We start from the raw sequence: 15,197 nt of genomic DNA on the forward strand, positions 1-15,197 counted from the left end.
TGTGATATTTTATCTACACTTTTTTATATTGAGCAAGATCTTTCTTGTAGAGGGGAGTTATAGATTAAAGTTATATTATTATTATTATTAAAATAAATAATTATATTTAATTATCAAAAGAAATTTGGTGGCTAAAAAATAAACGTATTTGGTGGTTGATTCGGTAGCGAAAATAAATAATTATATTTAGCGACCAAAACAAAATTGGTGGCTAAAAAATAAACAAATTTGGTGGCTAATTCAGTGGCAAAAATAAGCAATTATATTTAGCGACCAAAATAAAATTGGTGGCTAAAAAATAAACAAATTTGCTGGCTGATTCAGTGGTAAAAATAAACAATTATATTTAGCGACTAAAAGAAAATCGGTGGCTAAAAAATAAACATATTCGGTGGCAGAAAATAAGCAATAATATGTAGCGATTGAAATAAAATCGGTGGCTAAAAAATAAACATATTCGGTCTCTAATTCAGTCGCAGATATATATTTTCCAATTTAATCAAAGCAGTCATCACTTTAGCGACCGACGGTTTTGTCACTCTCATGTTCGGTTGCAAATTCAATCGCAAAACTAACTAACATCATTAATAATTTAGTCGGTCGCTATTTCGGTCGTAAATTTGACACTACAGGCATTCGATAGCTATTTCGGTCGCAAATTACGACCACTTATTTTCGGTCGCTAAATTCGGTGACTAAATTGTTATTTTCTTCTAATGATACAACCAATGTTATATATAATTTATGAGTAAAAAATTTATAATTACACCGGTTGTTACGAAGAACCAATGTAATATAGTTTTTACCCTATTTTCTTGCTCGCGCCCAGATTGTTCCACAATATAAATCTTTTTAGTTGATTTCTTTGTAATTCCCATTGAGTTATGAAGTTTTGATCAATAAAAGTTTTGTTTTTTAATTCTCTATAGTTGTTTTAATATTCTAATCTCTTGGAAAACTGGTTTTTGTAAGAGATTATACTTGAACGCATGATGGAGAGTCTTCCTTATTTTAAATTTTTGATTTCTTAGTTAGTTCACATTGTTCAGGAGATAAACATTCCCATGGAGTATACACATGGAACAAAGTGGGTACTGATTAAACCTATAGATGCATGTTTTACTGATGAGTTTCACTTGAATCAAATTGACGTATGTTCAATCTAGTTTAGCTATGTTGAAAGATTGAGAAATGATTAATCTTTAGAGAACCTGTGAAGAATTCAATAGTGGAAGGACTTGGGTTCAAGTGTTAGTTTATAAAATATGTGTGGATGATAGGTTAGCTTTGGAAATATTGTTTTCCTTTTAACAACCAATGATTTTTTTTTTCCTTTTTAACTCATAATTTAAAATAAATATAAAAAATAAAGCAAATTATTTTTTGTTCATTTCTATTTGAACATTAAGAAGTAGGAAATAGGTTAATTTTATCTTTTTAAGCTCTAAAAGTACAAATGAGGTTTAGGTCAAAATAGAGGATTCCTAGAACACATTTCAAAATCGATCCATTAGATTTATCTAATAAGTGTTCTCCAAACCCATTGAATTCACAACATAATTTTTCACTATATCTATATGGTGAGAAAAAGTTATAGTCTATAACTTCTATATCTTACAATGAACACAAAATGATTGCAATGATATCTTTTATAATTTTTATATATAAAAAAGAAATATTATGACTTTTTCTCCTACTGCTAAACTTACGATATTACGTTGTCTTTTGACTGTTTCAACTGCTAGAAACTGGTTCACCTACCATCTTGACGTACAAAATGCATTTTTGCACGGTGACTTTCATGAAACAGTTTACATGAAGCTTTCTCTTGGATTTTATTGACAAAGGAAAAACCTGGTTTGTCGGCTTCATAAGTTCTTGTACAAATTAAAACAAGCATCCAAAAACTGGTTTGCTACTTTCTCTAAGGTTATTCAAAAGGCAGGATATATTCAATCAAAAGAATACTACTCTTTATTTACCAAGACTGTTGGATCATATTTCACAACTGTCTTTCTCTATGTCGATGATATACTTTTAATAGAAAATGATGATGTCGAAATCAAACATAAGGTATTTTTGCTCCAACATTTTTGAATCAAGGATCTTGGCACCGTAAAATATTTTATGGGAATTGATTTTTCTCGATCAAAACATAGTTTTTTATGTCTCAAATAAAATATACGTTGGATATTTTGGACATTACAGGTCTAACTGGGGAAAAATTAGAAAAGTTCTCCATGGAGCAAAATTTAAAACTCACTCTTACTCATGGTGATTTATTACATAACTCAACTAAATATCGCAGGTTAGTTGGAAGACTCATTTACCTAACCGTCACATGGCCAAATATTGTCTACCTAGTTATAACTTTAAGCTCATTATTGGTAGCATACACTTTGAAGGAACATTTTTAGAAAACAGGGCTGGTAAATTACTACAAGAAAATAATAGAATAAAAGGGGTACTTCAAGGGTACCCCAACCCATATACAAAAGACCAAGTAACACAAGACAGAGGCAAGTATACATTTTAATAAGATAAGCAGAACAAACATATCCTAGCTTAACAAGACTTTTCCATTTGCTCCACACAACCCCTCATCCACCTATTTAACCATATCTTCAACAAAAACAGATCTTGACCACCTGGCCTCTTCTGTTACGTGTCTTCATATGCTACCCCCAACACAACTTTCTTTTAAGGCCCGGCCCTTAATGTGTAGAAATCAGGAACACCAGCAAACTGATATACCTCCACACGGCTTCTTGCACTGACCACAGTACCAGAATTTCGTGCAAACCACCTCACTCACCCAAACATCCTTATGGCAGCCCTTGAACCCGCTCCTTCTCTAAACCAGGAGCACCTTAAATCCTAACCACTCATCCACTAAAAACCTGCAAAAAGAAAGGAAAAAGAAACAACCTCCAACAAGAGTTATATTTTCCTTTACTGAATAAACACACAACCATCACATATTCCACCCTGCAGCACCCTGTTTCTCCTTAAACCTAATTCCTAGAATTTTGACATCATTTCCACCGCACCTACCAACCATCCAGCTAACACAGATACCTTATACTTGACGCAGAGATACAAGATCATCTCATCACCTACCTTCATATCAATAACCCTGCAGACAAATGTTTGGACTAAGAATCCAATCCGAATAAGAAAAACTAAAAGGAGTCGCACCAAACTTCAAACATAACCACATGGCCAATAGAGCTGAGTGGAAAATTTCTTCAGCGTTCGGAATCCCTTATTTGAACACAATCAGATTTCTCTGATCCCATATGCTCCTAATGATTGCGATCCAAAGGCCCTTGCAGACTTGATTCTGCTTATTGGTTAAGTGAGGGAGATGGAAACTCTCAAAATGAACTGAGAGATCCTTGTGCTGAACAGACACTATACCCATCCCGTAGGCAAAGTACCCAGATCCGTTGTGCATACAAACATGTCAAAAAAATATGTTGAGTCGATTCTTCAGCTGCCTTACAAAAAACACACACAGAGGAATTGACAGCAAGGCCTTTCCTTATGAGGTTATCATACGTTGGTAACCTCCCAATTAGAACCCTCCATGCCGTACACACATCCTTGGGTACCGCTTTGGCTTGCCACAGCAGCGGAAAAACATTAGTCGAGCTGTCATTGGGATAATTACACAGAGTTAGATATGCAGATTTGACAGAAAACACACCTTTAGGATCCCCACTCCATTCAATAATATCCTCAGAATCATTATTCAAAGTCGTTCTTGTAATGAGGTTCATCATTTCTTCCTCTACACTATTTTCCCATTGAAATCTAGTCCTTCTCCACCCTAACCTCCAAGACCATCCTAACTCCCCCCACGAGCCTACCTCACCCACCAATTTTCCTTGCTCTAAGGATATGGTATACAGTCTAGGAAACATAAATTTGAGCTTGTTATTGCCCAACCATGTATCTTCCCAAAACCTAATTTTGTCCCCGTTTCCCACTTTCCATGAAACATGATTACGGAACCAACCCTCACCTTCTCCTTCTTCGCATACCTTTCCAAGGTCACTCCACCACCAGGAATGATTTTTACCACAACCTTGAATACTTACCGTACCATTATAGTACTTAGATACCAAGATCTCTTTCCATTTCCCTTCTTCTTCACTCATCATCCTCCACTTCCATTTTGCTAGCAAATCCCGAATAAACTTCTTAATATCCTTGACCCCCAGTCCCCCTTCCTCATTTGATTTGCATACATTTTCCCACCGAACCCAGGCTATATAATTGCTATCTTTGCCCCATGCCCAAAGAAACCTCCTCTGAATACTAGAAATCTTATCATAGACTGAAGTTGGCGCTTTGTAGAAAGACAAATAAAACAGAGGTATAGAGGTTAAAACCGACTTAATCAAACATAACCTACCGGCAAACGATAGACATTTTCCCTTCCACGCGCTAAGTCTGGCTTTAACTTTCTCCACCACTGGTTCCCAAAACTGAATCCTCCTTGGGTTACCACCAACTTGCATTCCCAAATAGATAAAAGGTATTTGCATGACATCACAATTGAGAGTTTTCGCATATAGCTCAAGATTGCTTTGATCTACCTTTAGCCCTGCTATCTTTGATTTATAAAAGTTAACTTTGAGCCCATAAGCCATCTCAAAGACCTTGAGAATCGCCTTAATTGTAAAGACATTGGAAAAGGAGTTTTCACACGAGAATAAGGTATCATCTGCAAATTGCAACAAGCAGCAGTCTACCTCGTCTCTCCCCACCTTGATACCTCTTAACAAGTCCTCCTTTACAGCTTTACGAACTAAACCCACCAGCTCTTCTGCTACAATGAGAAACAAAAACGGTGTCAGAGGATCTCCTTGCCTCAACCCCCTCGTAGGTCTGAACTCCTCTGTTGGACTACCATTAACCAGGATTGACACTGTAGCCGTCTCCAAACATCCTTTCACCCACTTAATCCACTTGCTATGAAACCCCATCCTTTGTAACATGTCCAGCAGAAAAGTCCACCTAACCGAATCATAGGCCTTTTCAAAGTCTACCTTCAGGCACACTCCACTCTTCCGATTTCTTCGAACCTCTTCAATTACCTCATTTGCCATCATGACATTGTCTAGCATACCCCTATCTTCCAAGAAAGCTGACTGAACATCATCTATAACCAAATGCATGACTTCCTTGATACGGCATGAGAAAACCTTAGTCATTATCTTATAAATAGCTCCCACTAGAGATATAGGTCTGAAGTGCTCAATCAAGACAGGATTCTTCATTTTAGGGATAAGAGCAATAAACGACGCATTGCAGCCCTTTGAAAAGCTCCCAGATTCTTGAAACATGTACACTGCTTCCAAAATATCCTCCTTTAGAGTCTCCCAATTACTCTTGATAAAATTAAAATTATAGCCATCTGGACCCGGACTTTTTGATCCCTCACACATCCACACTGCAGCCCTGACCTCCTCCTCAGAGAAATCCTCTACCATTTTCAAGCTAGCCACCTCTGGAAGAGTCATGAAATCCACAAGACCAAGCCTAACACCATGATCAGGAGTGGCCTTGAACCTCTGTTCAAACACACGTTTCGCTTCCCTACGCACAGCTTTCGGTTCTTCGCACCACTGATTATCTATTTCAACACGTTTGACTTCGTTCCTGAGCTTCCTCCACCTAATAACAGAGTGATAATACTTGGAATGTGAATCCCCATGCTTTGTCAGAGGATACAGATAAGGCAGGACAAATGGCTTTGTCATGTTATTGATGAAATTTTAATGGTGTAGTTGGAGGTTGATGGAACTATGTTTGAAGAACAAGTGTTAGTTTATAAAATATGTGTGGATGATAGGTTAGCTTTGGTAATATTTTTTTCCTGTTAACAAGCCCAATGTTTTTTTTTCCTTTTTAACTCATAATTTAAAATAAATATAAAAAATAAACCAATTTATTTTTTGTTCATTTCTATTTGAACATTAAGAAGTAGGAGATAGGTTAATTTTATCTTTTTAAGCTTTAAAAGTACAAATAGAGGATTCTTAGAACACATTTCAAAATGTATCCATTAGATTCACTACAAGAAAATCATGAAATAAAAACTAATTTTTAGAGACCAAAATAATTAGTTGCAATAGTAACTAAATTAGAGACCATTTTAGAAACTAAACAAAATTTTGGTTTCTAAATTAGTTTCTATTATTGTTATACAGTTTTTAAATTGGTATCTAATTAGCAACCATTATTTTTGTTACCAAATTTAGAAACTAAACAATTGGTAATTAAACAGTGGTTGCTAATTAGATACCAATTTAGAAACTATTTAACAACAATAGAAACTAATATAGAAACCAATTTTTTTTTTTTAGTTTATAAGATGGTCTCTAATTTAGTTACTATTGTAACACTACAAAAAATTATGTAAATAATGACAGTTTTAATATGTCAGTTATTAAAAACCATCATAATTAACAGTATAATACGACATTTAAATAACCGTCACATTTCATATTTAAAATATGACATTTTCAACTGTCATTTTATACAACGTGCCTTATTTTTACTTTCACGTTTTTCTCCCTCCATCAGATTTACTTTAATTTTCCCCCTAAAAAAATTCATTTCCCACGCTTGTTCAGAGTTTCAATTTTTCAAAACCCGTTGATATCCTCTTCCCAAAATCTTTTGCTTCTTCCTCATTCCAAATCTCTAAATTTCTTTCTTCGTTTAACTAAGTCCTTACCCGCTTCACCATAACCCGTTTTTCGTCAACCTCTTCTCACGCGCCACATCAATGCTCAACCAGGTCTTTGTTCTCTCCCTTTATTCCCAATTGAATTGCACGATTCTATTTTTGTTCAATTCAATTTCATTTCGTTTGTTCTTATTCCAATCAGGCACTTCTTCCGTCAAAAAGAGGATCAAAGATGTCGTGCGAATTGCTAACGACCACGAGCGAGAGGAGATTCAGACCTATCTCAAGGTATCTTAGATTTTTTCCTTGCATTCAACGATATCAATCAAATCCATTTATATAACATATCAACTTTTAAATGAACACATACATATGTGGAAGCTGTTAATTTTTACAGTGATTGAGAAAATACCATAGGCAAAAAATTTTGGTCACTTGAAGTCTTTGCATTAGCTATGTCTTGATTCAATTCTTCCACCTTTTGCTTTAACTCTTGGATATACTCTGACGCTTCTATTATGATTGAGGTTTTGTTTAGCTGCCACTACCCATCAAAAGAACCAGAACTATCAGGTAATTCACCATCTCAAAGCACACCATGTAATTGATAACAAGTATGTGCTTCAATCGAAATAATCATAACAAATGCATTACATAGAAGACAATGCAGATAGCACAAACTGTGTGGAAGATTAAGTAACTAAGGTATTGAAGAATCCTTGGTATTCAACAACAGATAAAGAATGGAGGTTGTCCCTTTAATTCTTTATTTTCTTGCAGGATGGAAAAATAGAAGCAGAGGTCAAGCTCACAGGAATTCTCTGCTTAGGAGAATTACAACCAGGTGAAGTTCTGGTTGCATAGATTTAGTTCTGACTTTAATATACATAATCTGGTACATGTTCCATAGCACTGAATATATGTGGTATTGAGTTGTAGGGTCAAACCAGAGGTAGATTCTCTGTTCTCTGTCACCTTTGCCTCTTGTGAACACATTTGTTCTGGCTTTAATTGGAGATTTAGATGGAAAATCATGGTTGGCAACTATGGATTTGTATTGTACTTCTCAGAGTGTGATCAAACCTTGTAAGCCTATGAACTTAGTTCGTTCATATGCTTCAGTTGTGCGGTTGAATGGTGGAATTTATGTTTTTGGTGGTGGAAATGGTTATATTTGGTATGACACAAGTATGAGTAGCTGTGCTTTTCAATTAGTTATATTTTGGAATGAGATGAAGTTTTGATAACCCTTTTATCTTCTATCTGTGCAGTTGAATCATACAACCCTGTTCATGATAACTGGACCATGCACCCTTCTTTGAACCAGAAGAAAGGAAGCTTGTCTGGTACTGCTTTAGATTGAAAAATTTGTTGTCGGTGGCGGCAATGGAGTTGATTGCTTTTCAGATGTTGAGATGCTTGATTTAGATAATTGAGGGTGGATCCCTACACGCTCAATGCTAAAAAAGGTAAAATGGACAATTAAATGGTCAATATCATGTGACTTCATCAACAATTCTGGATTTCACTCTTATTTGTAAGATTTAATTACCTAATTCATCATAATCAAGGAAAGTGGTTAATTTTGTTGATATCATAAGTTTGTCCTAATATCGTTGTTTTGAGAGACAACATATGGTGCTTATGATACTCCCTATCATTTTTTACCTTTTAGCAGTACTGCCAAAATGGACAGACTATAATCTATATAAATTATTTTGCTAAGCATCCCTTTGATGGTTTATTTTAGCACTCCATGACCCCTTTCTTTCACTTTTTGTTGCAATTGTATATTGCGGGCGTATTAATTTTTGTGAATATTAACTGCAGACAATGACAACTTTCATGCCGCCTCCACCAGCACTACATTTCTTGTATTTCATCCTCAAGACAACAATATTATTGCCATTGGCATGGATGACTCTTCCATACAAATCTATAATGTTCAAGTGGATGAGGTAGTATTCAATTCATAATAAAGATTATAGCTGTCGGTTAAGTTTCATAAATTAGTGAATTTTAAAAATTGATATTAGCCTCTCCTCCCCCCTCCCACTCACTTTGCATAAAGATATCAGTTTTGGTTTCATGCATTGTTGGTATTTTTTTAAAAATGGCATTTACCTTTTTTCTTGTTTAATTTGTTTTCATCTAGGTCAAAACCAAGCTAAAAGTTCATCAAGAAGAGAATCACTGGTCTTTTGATTTGTATCCATTGTTTTGGTAGTGAAAAAGGATTTATTCTTTAAATACAAGAGAGAAGTATCAGTTCGTAGCTGGTTATTAAAGACATGTCAACAGTATTCAATTTATAGTTAAACACTATTTTCTCTTTATATTCAGACATTAGTTAGTACATATTTTATTCCATTTCACGAAACTTTATTGTCAGCACACTCTAATGCTCTAATGAAAGGAAATGCTAGATCAGAAGCAGAGTTTTTTAGCAAATAGATCTTATCAGGGGCTAATATATGCCCAGTGATAACGCCTCCCCAGAGCCATACCTCATTGCAAGAAGAGGAAGAGCATCTGGGTATGAGGATGAGAAGAACAAATAGACATAAACTGTGATTTTTGCTTTAGACTAACAAGTATTTGGTTCTTGTCTCTAAAAGCATAGTGAATAGTGAGTGGAGCAGGTCATTGGTTGGTAAGTTTGGCAAGCAAGCCTGCTCCATGGTACGATGGAAATTGCAGGTGTCCTTTTCACCTTTGTCATTTTTGGATATGTTAAATTTGTATGTCTTCCAAAATTTATTAAGGTTTATTCATTTTTAATTAAGAGTTAAGGTTCTTAGTTGATAACAAAGTTGTTGCATAAGCAGTAGGATTTGAAGAAAATTTGCAGATTGCAGACAAATATAAAAAGAACAACTTAGATTAACACCTAGAAATCTGAGATTAAATTTAAAGAAATCCAGTACTACATCAAACTAATTTATTTGGATTTAGATGTAGATCCTCTTAAATTATTAAATCATGTGATGTGATATGGTAATATCAAAAAGAAAATAAAAGTTTATTTCTTTATTAAATTTAGTTAGTGAATTAATACTTAATGACTTTTCATTTAATAAACTATATTTTTTTTCTCCTCAACATAAAGCTATCAAATCATTCAACAATATATGAAAATATTATAATTGAATTGATTGAACGTATGATAGGGTGATTTAATTTTGGCAAATAAGCATGATGTGAGTTCATTATGGATCATGGATTGAACAAGTGACTTAACAAGAACCACTTTTCCCATATAGGAATATCCTACCTTGCATTGAATTTGCATTAACTTTTGATTAATTCAAACTCCTGGGCAAAAAAAAAATGGTCTGTATTAATACCACAAATATTGGTACTCTAACGCGTACTACGAAGGTCACAACCTACTTTATCTCTTTAAATTATATAAATGGTATGGCATGAGTTTTATTTAAAAATAAATTTTAAATGAATAAAAAATAAAAGTCTATATTTATATTATAAATATTTATTGATGAACTAATGTTGAAATTATTTATTTCAGGCATCAAATTATGGAAGTGGTGTTCCATCACCTAATCAAGTAATATGATCAAGTGTTGGAAGCAAAATTGATTAGGGATGTGTGTTTTAATTTTTAACTTGATTAGAAATGTATGAACTTTTGAACAATTATGTGTTGTAATTTTAAATTTGATTAGGGATGTATGAACTTTTTCTATTTTAATTTTCAATTATATATAAAATTTTGAACATGTATGCTTTAATTTTCAATGAAATGAATTGAATGATTATAACTTTATACATTATTTTATTTTATTATGTAAAATTGGTGGTTAAATATTATAATTGTATAAAATAGATTATAAAAAATATTATAAAAAATTGGTGGTTAAATTTTATTTATTCAGAATTAAAATTACGTCAGTTAAAAATGTCACTACTTACGTATATTATGGTGCCAAAATCTTCTTCAATGAATGTAAATTGCGACAGTTATAACTCACACTACTTACATATAAAAACCGCCACTATTTACACTATGTTTAAAGTGGCGGGTGTTGCGGCGGGTAGCGTAAAACCGCCACATTAAACTTTGTGGCGGCCAGTTCTATGGCGGTTTGGGAAACCGCCACAACCGTATATTGTGACGGTTATAAACGTCAGTTTATACAAAAATAACCGTCACAATATACACTTTTTTTTGTAGTGTGTAACTAATTATTTTGGTTTCTAAAAATTGGTTTTTGTGTCATGATTTTCTTGTAGTGATTTATCTAATAAGTGTTGTCCAAATCCAATGATTTCACAACATAATTTTTCACATATATCCATGTGGTGAGAAAAAAAGTTGTAGTCTATAACTTCTAGATCTTACAATAAACCAAAATTGATTGCAAATATCTCTTATAATTTTTATATATATATAAATGAAATATTACAACAATTACAAAGTACATTTAAATAATAAAAAGGAACTTTAAAACTTGGTTTATAGTACAAATAAACCTTGACTCTAGGGATTTTCACCACCTTGGTGTAAAAAAACCCTAAAAGCCTCTTTATTGTGAAAACACGTACATCTAAATTACATTAAAACAGTTGCATTTTGAAAGAACAGCTCATGAAGGAATCAAAGTGAATGTATCTTGGCATATTCAACTGTCATCTTCCCATCATGAGATTTTCTGAAGAAATGCTTCACATAATCCGAATACAACACATCTCTATACATGGCTTTCTCTCCACTGGCAAGAACTTGAGGCAAAGGGCCAATCACATCTGAAGGTCTAGGGTTCACAAAAATAGGCACTGAAACCCTAATTTTGCTTCCATTAGCTGACACACGATGCTCAATGCTCTTGTATCTTCCATTGCTCATCACTTGGAGTGCATCACCTATGTTGATAACCAGAGCACCGGAGATCGGCGGCACGTGAATCCAGTCGCGGTGGTTCGGTGCCCGCACGTGGAGGCCACCGATCTCATCTTGAAGGAGAATAGTAAGGGTTGAGACATCTGAATGTCGCCCTATTGCTATGGTTTCTTCATGGTTAGGGCAAACAGGATAATAGTTGAGATTGATCCTCTTTGAACCCATGAATAGTGCTTCATTTGTCTCATCAATTTTACTCACATTTAACCTCTTCACTAACACATTTAAAAGTTGTTTGATCAAGATTTCAGATCTCTTCATGTATTCTAGGGCTTCATCCCTACAAATAAATGTTCCTCTCTTTGGTTAGAAAAAATAAATATCAAATTTAAAATTCCACCAAAAAAAATTATGTATGGGAGATGAATTCTCTTTTGTTAAAAAAGAATAGTAATCTAAATTTTATCATTGTTGGAGATCCCATATCGACTAGAGATGATGACATTTCATTGTATATAACTGGATGCAAACCTCAATCTCATGAACCAGTTTTATGGGGTTGAGTTAGCCTTAAAGTCCACTTTGTGGTATTTATGAACTGGTTTTATGGGGTTGAGTTGAACTTAAAGTTCACTTTGTAATAATCATTGTTAAGTTATTTGTTGGAACTTTTTCTTTTATAATCAATACTTAAAATAAATAAAAAAATGTGTACTATTGAAGATGACTGTTTTTTTTTTGCGATGGGTGCATGAAGTGTTTGTTCATGAAAAAGTTTTTATAGGTTTTATTCTTGAATTTCTTTTAATCCAGATTTCTATTAAGTTTTTGTATTGTTTCTCTATTGTATCTTAAAGGTTTGTGTGTTATCTCTATACTATATCCTTAAATTATATATACTGATATTTTAATCTATTAAATTTTATAATATATTTTAAAATATTAAAATAAATATATTTTGGAGTTACAGAAGAGGCTCAACACCAATACAAACTTCAAATTCAACTTTCTTTTGCAGACTAGTATGCATAAAGTTTTATATCTATCACATTGCTCTTAACTTAAGCTTTATATATGTTCGTATTTTCTAATACTTGCATATTTTTTTTATTAAGATTCAGTAACTTTTAATTTTTTTTAGAAAATGGCTGTAATATTATCATACCATTCATGATAACGACTAGTTGAAAAACTATATTAAAATCAATATATTTTGGAGGTATAATAGAGTTATAAGCATTAAGATTGATTAACTTTTACTATTTTTAGAAAATTAATTTTTTTTCTATTACAAACTTTAAACCTCTTGAATACATTTGTAATAAAGAAACTATTAGAATATATCATTATCACCATTTTCTGTTGTAACAGACCAATTTTCAGCTTAAACTCTATTATAATATTATAACACTCACGTCAATAATAACTAAATATAAAATATTTTAAGATCCTAGTTCATACTAGAGATCTCTTTATCATGTAAAAAACTGACAATGACTCATTATAATAATTTTCTTATTAGAAGGTGTAAAATTTGTATTATAAAAAAAAAAAAAAAACATATTTAACTATATTATGATATAATTCCTACTAATAAGGTGAAAAACTTTTCCCTAAACATTTCATGTACATGTACAGAAAATTAAGAAAAAGGAAAACACATAAGTTTATCTCTCCAATAATATATGTATTGTTAAAAAATAAAATTTAGAGAAATTATATAAAGAAAAATATAAAGTGGTTTATATACAAGTTAATGTTATTTTTTTTTCTTTTATTTTAATAAGTGTTTGTGGAGAAAGTGTAATAGGTTGAAATTGAGTTACCTGCATGCAGAGGGCCATGTTGTTTGAGCTTCATGGTCAGAAACATAGAAGAGACTTAGATAGTCCTTCCATTCTAGGGCTTTCTCAGCTTCAGGGCTAAAGCTAGAGCCATACCTAACATGGTTTGATGGTGAATTTTCCTTTGTGAACTTGACCTTCTCTTGAGGTGGCATCTGATAGAACCTGTGAGTTGCATCCTTCACATTCTCCAACACATGGAGAGGAACACCATGGTTGATGATTTGGAAGAAACCCCATTTCTGAGCTGCATCACAGATTGCATCCTGCACTTTAGGCTCATCACAGTTGGCCATGTCAATGATGGGAATGAACTCTCCACTCACAACCTTCATCATCCTCTCTTCCAAAGGTTGGATGTACTCTCTTGGAACACTCTTCAGACCCATTTCAGACAGACCCTTTACTCCATTTCCCTTTACCATCACAAATTCACTCAGATCTGAAGGGATTGCTGCTGCCATCTTCCAAATTTTGGATCTTTTCTTAACTGTATTTGCTGTCTGCCAAATGCATGCCATCAACATCTATTTATATGCAACAATGGACCCTCAAATTTGTTTTCAATTTGTACATAAATTAATTTTAATTTATTATAAATTACATTTTTCTCTCTTAATCTACGTATAAACTATTAAAAGTCGATATCCTAATATTAATTACAGAGTGTCTTTTCTAATTATCAGTTGTTTCTGTCTAATCATGTGGTTTCTCTTGTAAAAAAAAATAATTGAATGTCTTTGTAATTATCAGTTGTTTCTCTCTCTGTAGGGATGAATAACTTTTATTTTATTTTTCTCTTTATAGAGGTGAATAATCTTTATTTTATCTATCTTTTTATATAGATGAATAATCTTTATTTTGTTTTTGTATATTATAATTTTTTTTAATTAAACGTAGAATGGGTGTATATATTCAGACCTTTGTACATAAATTAATTTTAATTTATTAAAAAATACATTTTTTTTTGTCTCTTAACCTACAGATAAACTGATCCAAACATGTCCGAAAATAACTGAAGATAAAATAATTAATATGTATAATAAGTTGCTTACCAACTCAAATGGCATGTCACATGTGATTTTGTTAATATAAACCTATAACAAAACCAGCATGCTACATGTTGTTGAGTTTGGAGAAATAGCAAACAGTGAGAGACATGCTGGGAACATAAATTTCTAATACCATTTTTTTTTTACTTTCAGGGATAATTAAAAATAATTACTAAAGTAAATATATATTTTTTTAAATTACAGAATACAGAGAAGTTGTGTTTGAAATACAATTTCTGTGTGTTTCAAAATATCACTTTAGTTCTTTAATAGTATTAAAATCATATTTTAAAATTTAAGTTAAATTTTGAAAATATATTGTAAACCAGCATTTCATAATCGTCCTCAAATAGATATCTTTTATTCAAATCATATTTTAAATTATGTTTGGTACTCCAAGAGTCTCATATTTTAAGAGTCAAGTTACTTTAAATATATTTTTTTTTCTTAATTTCTCGTTATGTCTAAAAAATATAAAATTGTAATAGAGTTCCAAATTTTAAATAAATATCACATTTTGATAGGTCTATACATATTCTTCACTTAAATTTTATCAAGAATTTTTTAAAAACAAAATGAAATATTATCTTCAGAGACTTAAAGTGGAAGAATAATTTATTTTTAAAAAGTTCTGCTTCAGATATTGACTTCTATTATTTTTTTTAAAGAATTGAAAAACTGTGGCTCATATAAAAATATAAAGAAATAAAGATTATGATATTTGTTGTTGTTACTTT

General features: G+C 32.5%; 2 protein-coding genes across 11 annotated transcripts; one reads left to right on the forward strand and one right to left on the reverse strand.

Moving 5' to 3' along the window:
* The first annotated feature begins 6,618 nt into the window (after nt 1-6,618).
* On the forward strand, nt 6,619-10,438 carry LOC137819484 (uncharacterized). 10 transcript variants are annotated; one of them, XM_090296202.1, is made up of 9 exons: nt 6,626-6,814; nt 6,906-6,991; nt 7,242-7,276; nt 7,484-7,547; nt 7,643-7,655; nt 7,774-7,880; nt 7,975-8,172; nt 8,534-8,661; nt 10,233-10,438. In XM_090296202.1, exons 1-7 carry the CDS (start codon nt 6,803-6,805, stop codon nt 7,976-7,978), a joined length of 321 nt encoding a protein of 106 aa, XP_090152328.1. In that variant the 5' UTR covers nt 6,626-6,802; the 3' UTR covers nt 7,979-8,172; nt 8,534-8,661; nt 10,233-10,438. The 10 variants fall into 10 exon arrangements, 8 of the variants coding, with proteins under 8 accessions (XP_090152327.1, XP_090152328.1, XP_090152329.1 ...); XM_090296203.1 differs by lacking the exon at nt 10,233-10,438 and adding an exon at nt 8,859-9,015 and having other exon boundaries at nt 7,774-7,789; XM_090296201.1 differs by having other exon boundaries at nt 6,619-6,814; nt 7,643-7,880.
* Nucleotides 10,439-11,080: 642 nt separating this feature from the next.
* Nucleotides 11,081-13,912, reverse strand: LOC137818814 (2-oxoglutarate (2OG) and Fe(II)-dependent oxygenase superfamily protein). Its single transcript, XM_068622430.2, has 2 exons — nt 13,391-13,912; nt 11,081-11,904 (listed from the first exon to the last, which is right to left on the reverse strand). The coding sequence occupies exons 1-2, from the start codon at nt 13,870-13,872 to the stop codon at nt 11,322-11,324; spliced, it is 1,065 nt and encodes a 354-aa protein (XP_068478531.1). The 5' UTR covers nt 13,873-13,912; the 3' UTR covers nt 11,081-11,321.
* Nucleotides 13,913-15,197: the final 1,285 nt, after the last annotated feature.

Source organism: Phaseolus vulgaris, chromosome 10, assembly GCF_051622355.1.
Source record: "Phaseolus vulgaris cultivar YP4 chromosome 10, ASM5162235v1, whole genome shotgun sequence".
NCBI lineage: Eukaryota > Viridiplantae > Streptophyta > Magnoliopsida > Fabales > Fabaceae > Phaseolus > Phaseolus vulgaris.

Excerpts from the sequence above, each read along its gene's own strand:
- LOC137819484 (XM_090296201.1), top strand. Across the intron at positions 6,992-7,241 it reads AGATTCAGACCTATCTCAAG|CTGCCACTACCCATCAAAAG; the intron begins GTATCTTAGATT and ends GGTTTTGTTTAG. Across the intron at positions 7,548-7,642 it reads CTTAGGAGAATTACAACCAG|GGTCAAACCAGAGGTAGATT; the intron begins GTGAAGTTCTGG and ends ATTGAGTTGTAG.
- LOC137818814 (XM_068622430.2), bottom strand. The coding sequence starts at position 13,872 with ATGGCAGCAGCAATCCCTTCAGATCTGAGTGAATTTGTGATGGTAAAG. Across the intron at positions 11,905-13,390 it reads ACATGGCCCTCTGCATGCAG|GGATGAAGCCCTAGAATACA; the intron begins GTAACTCAATTT and ends ATTTATTTGTAG.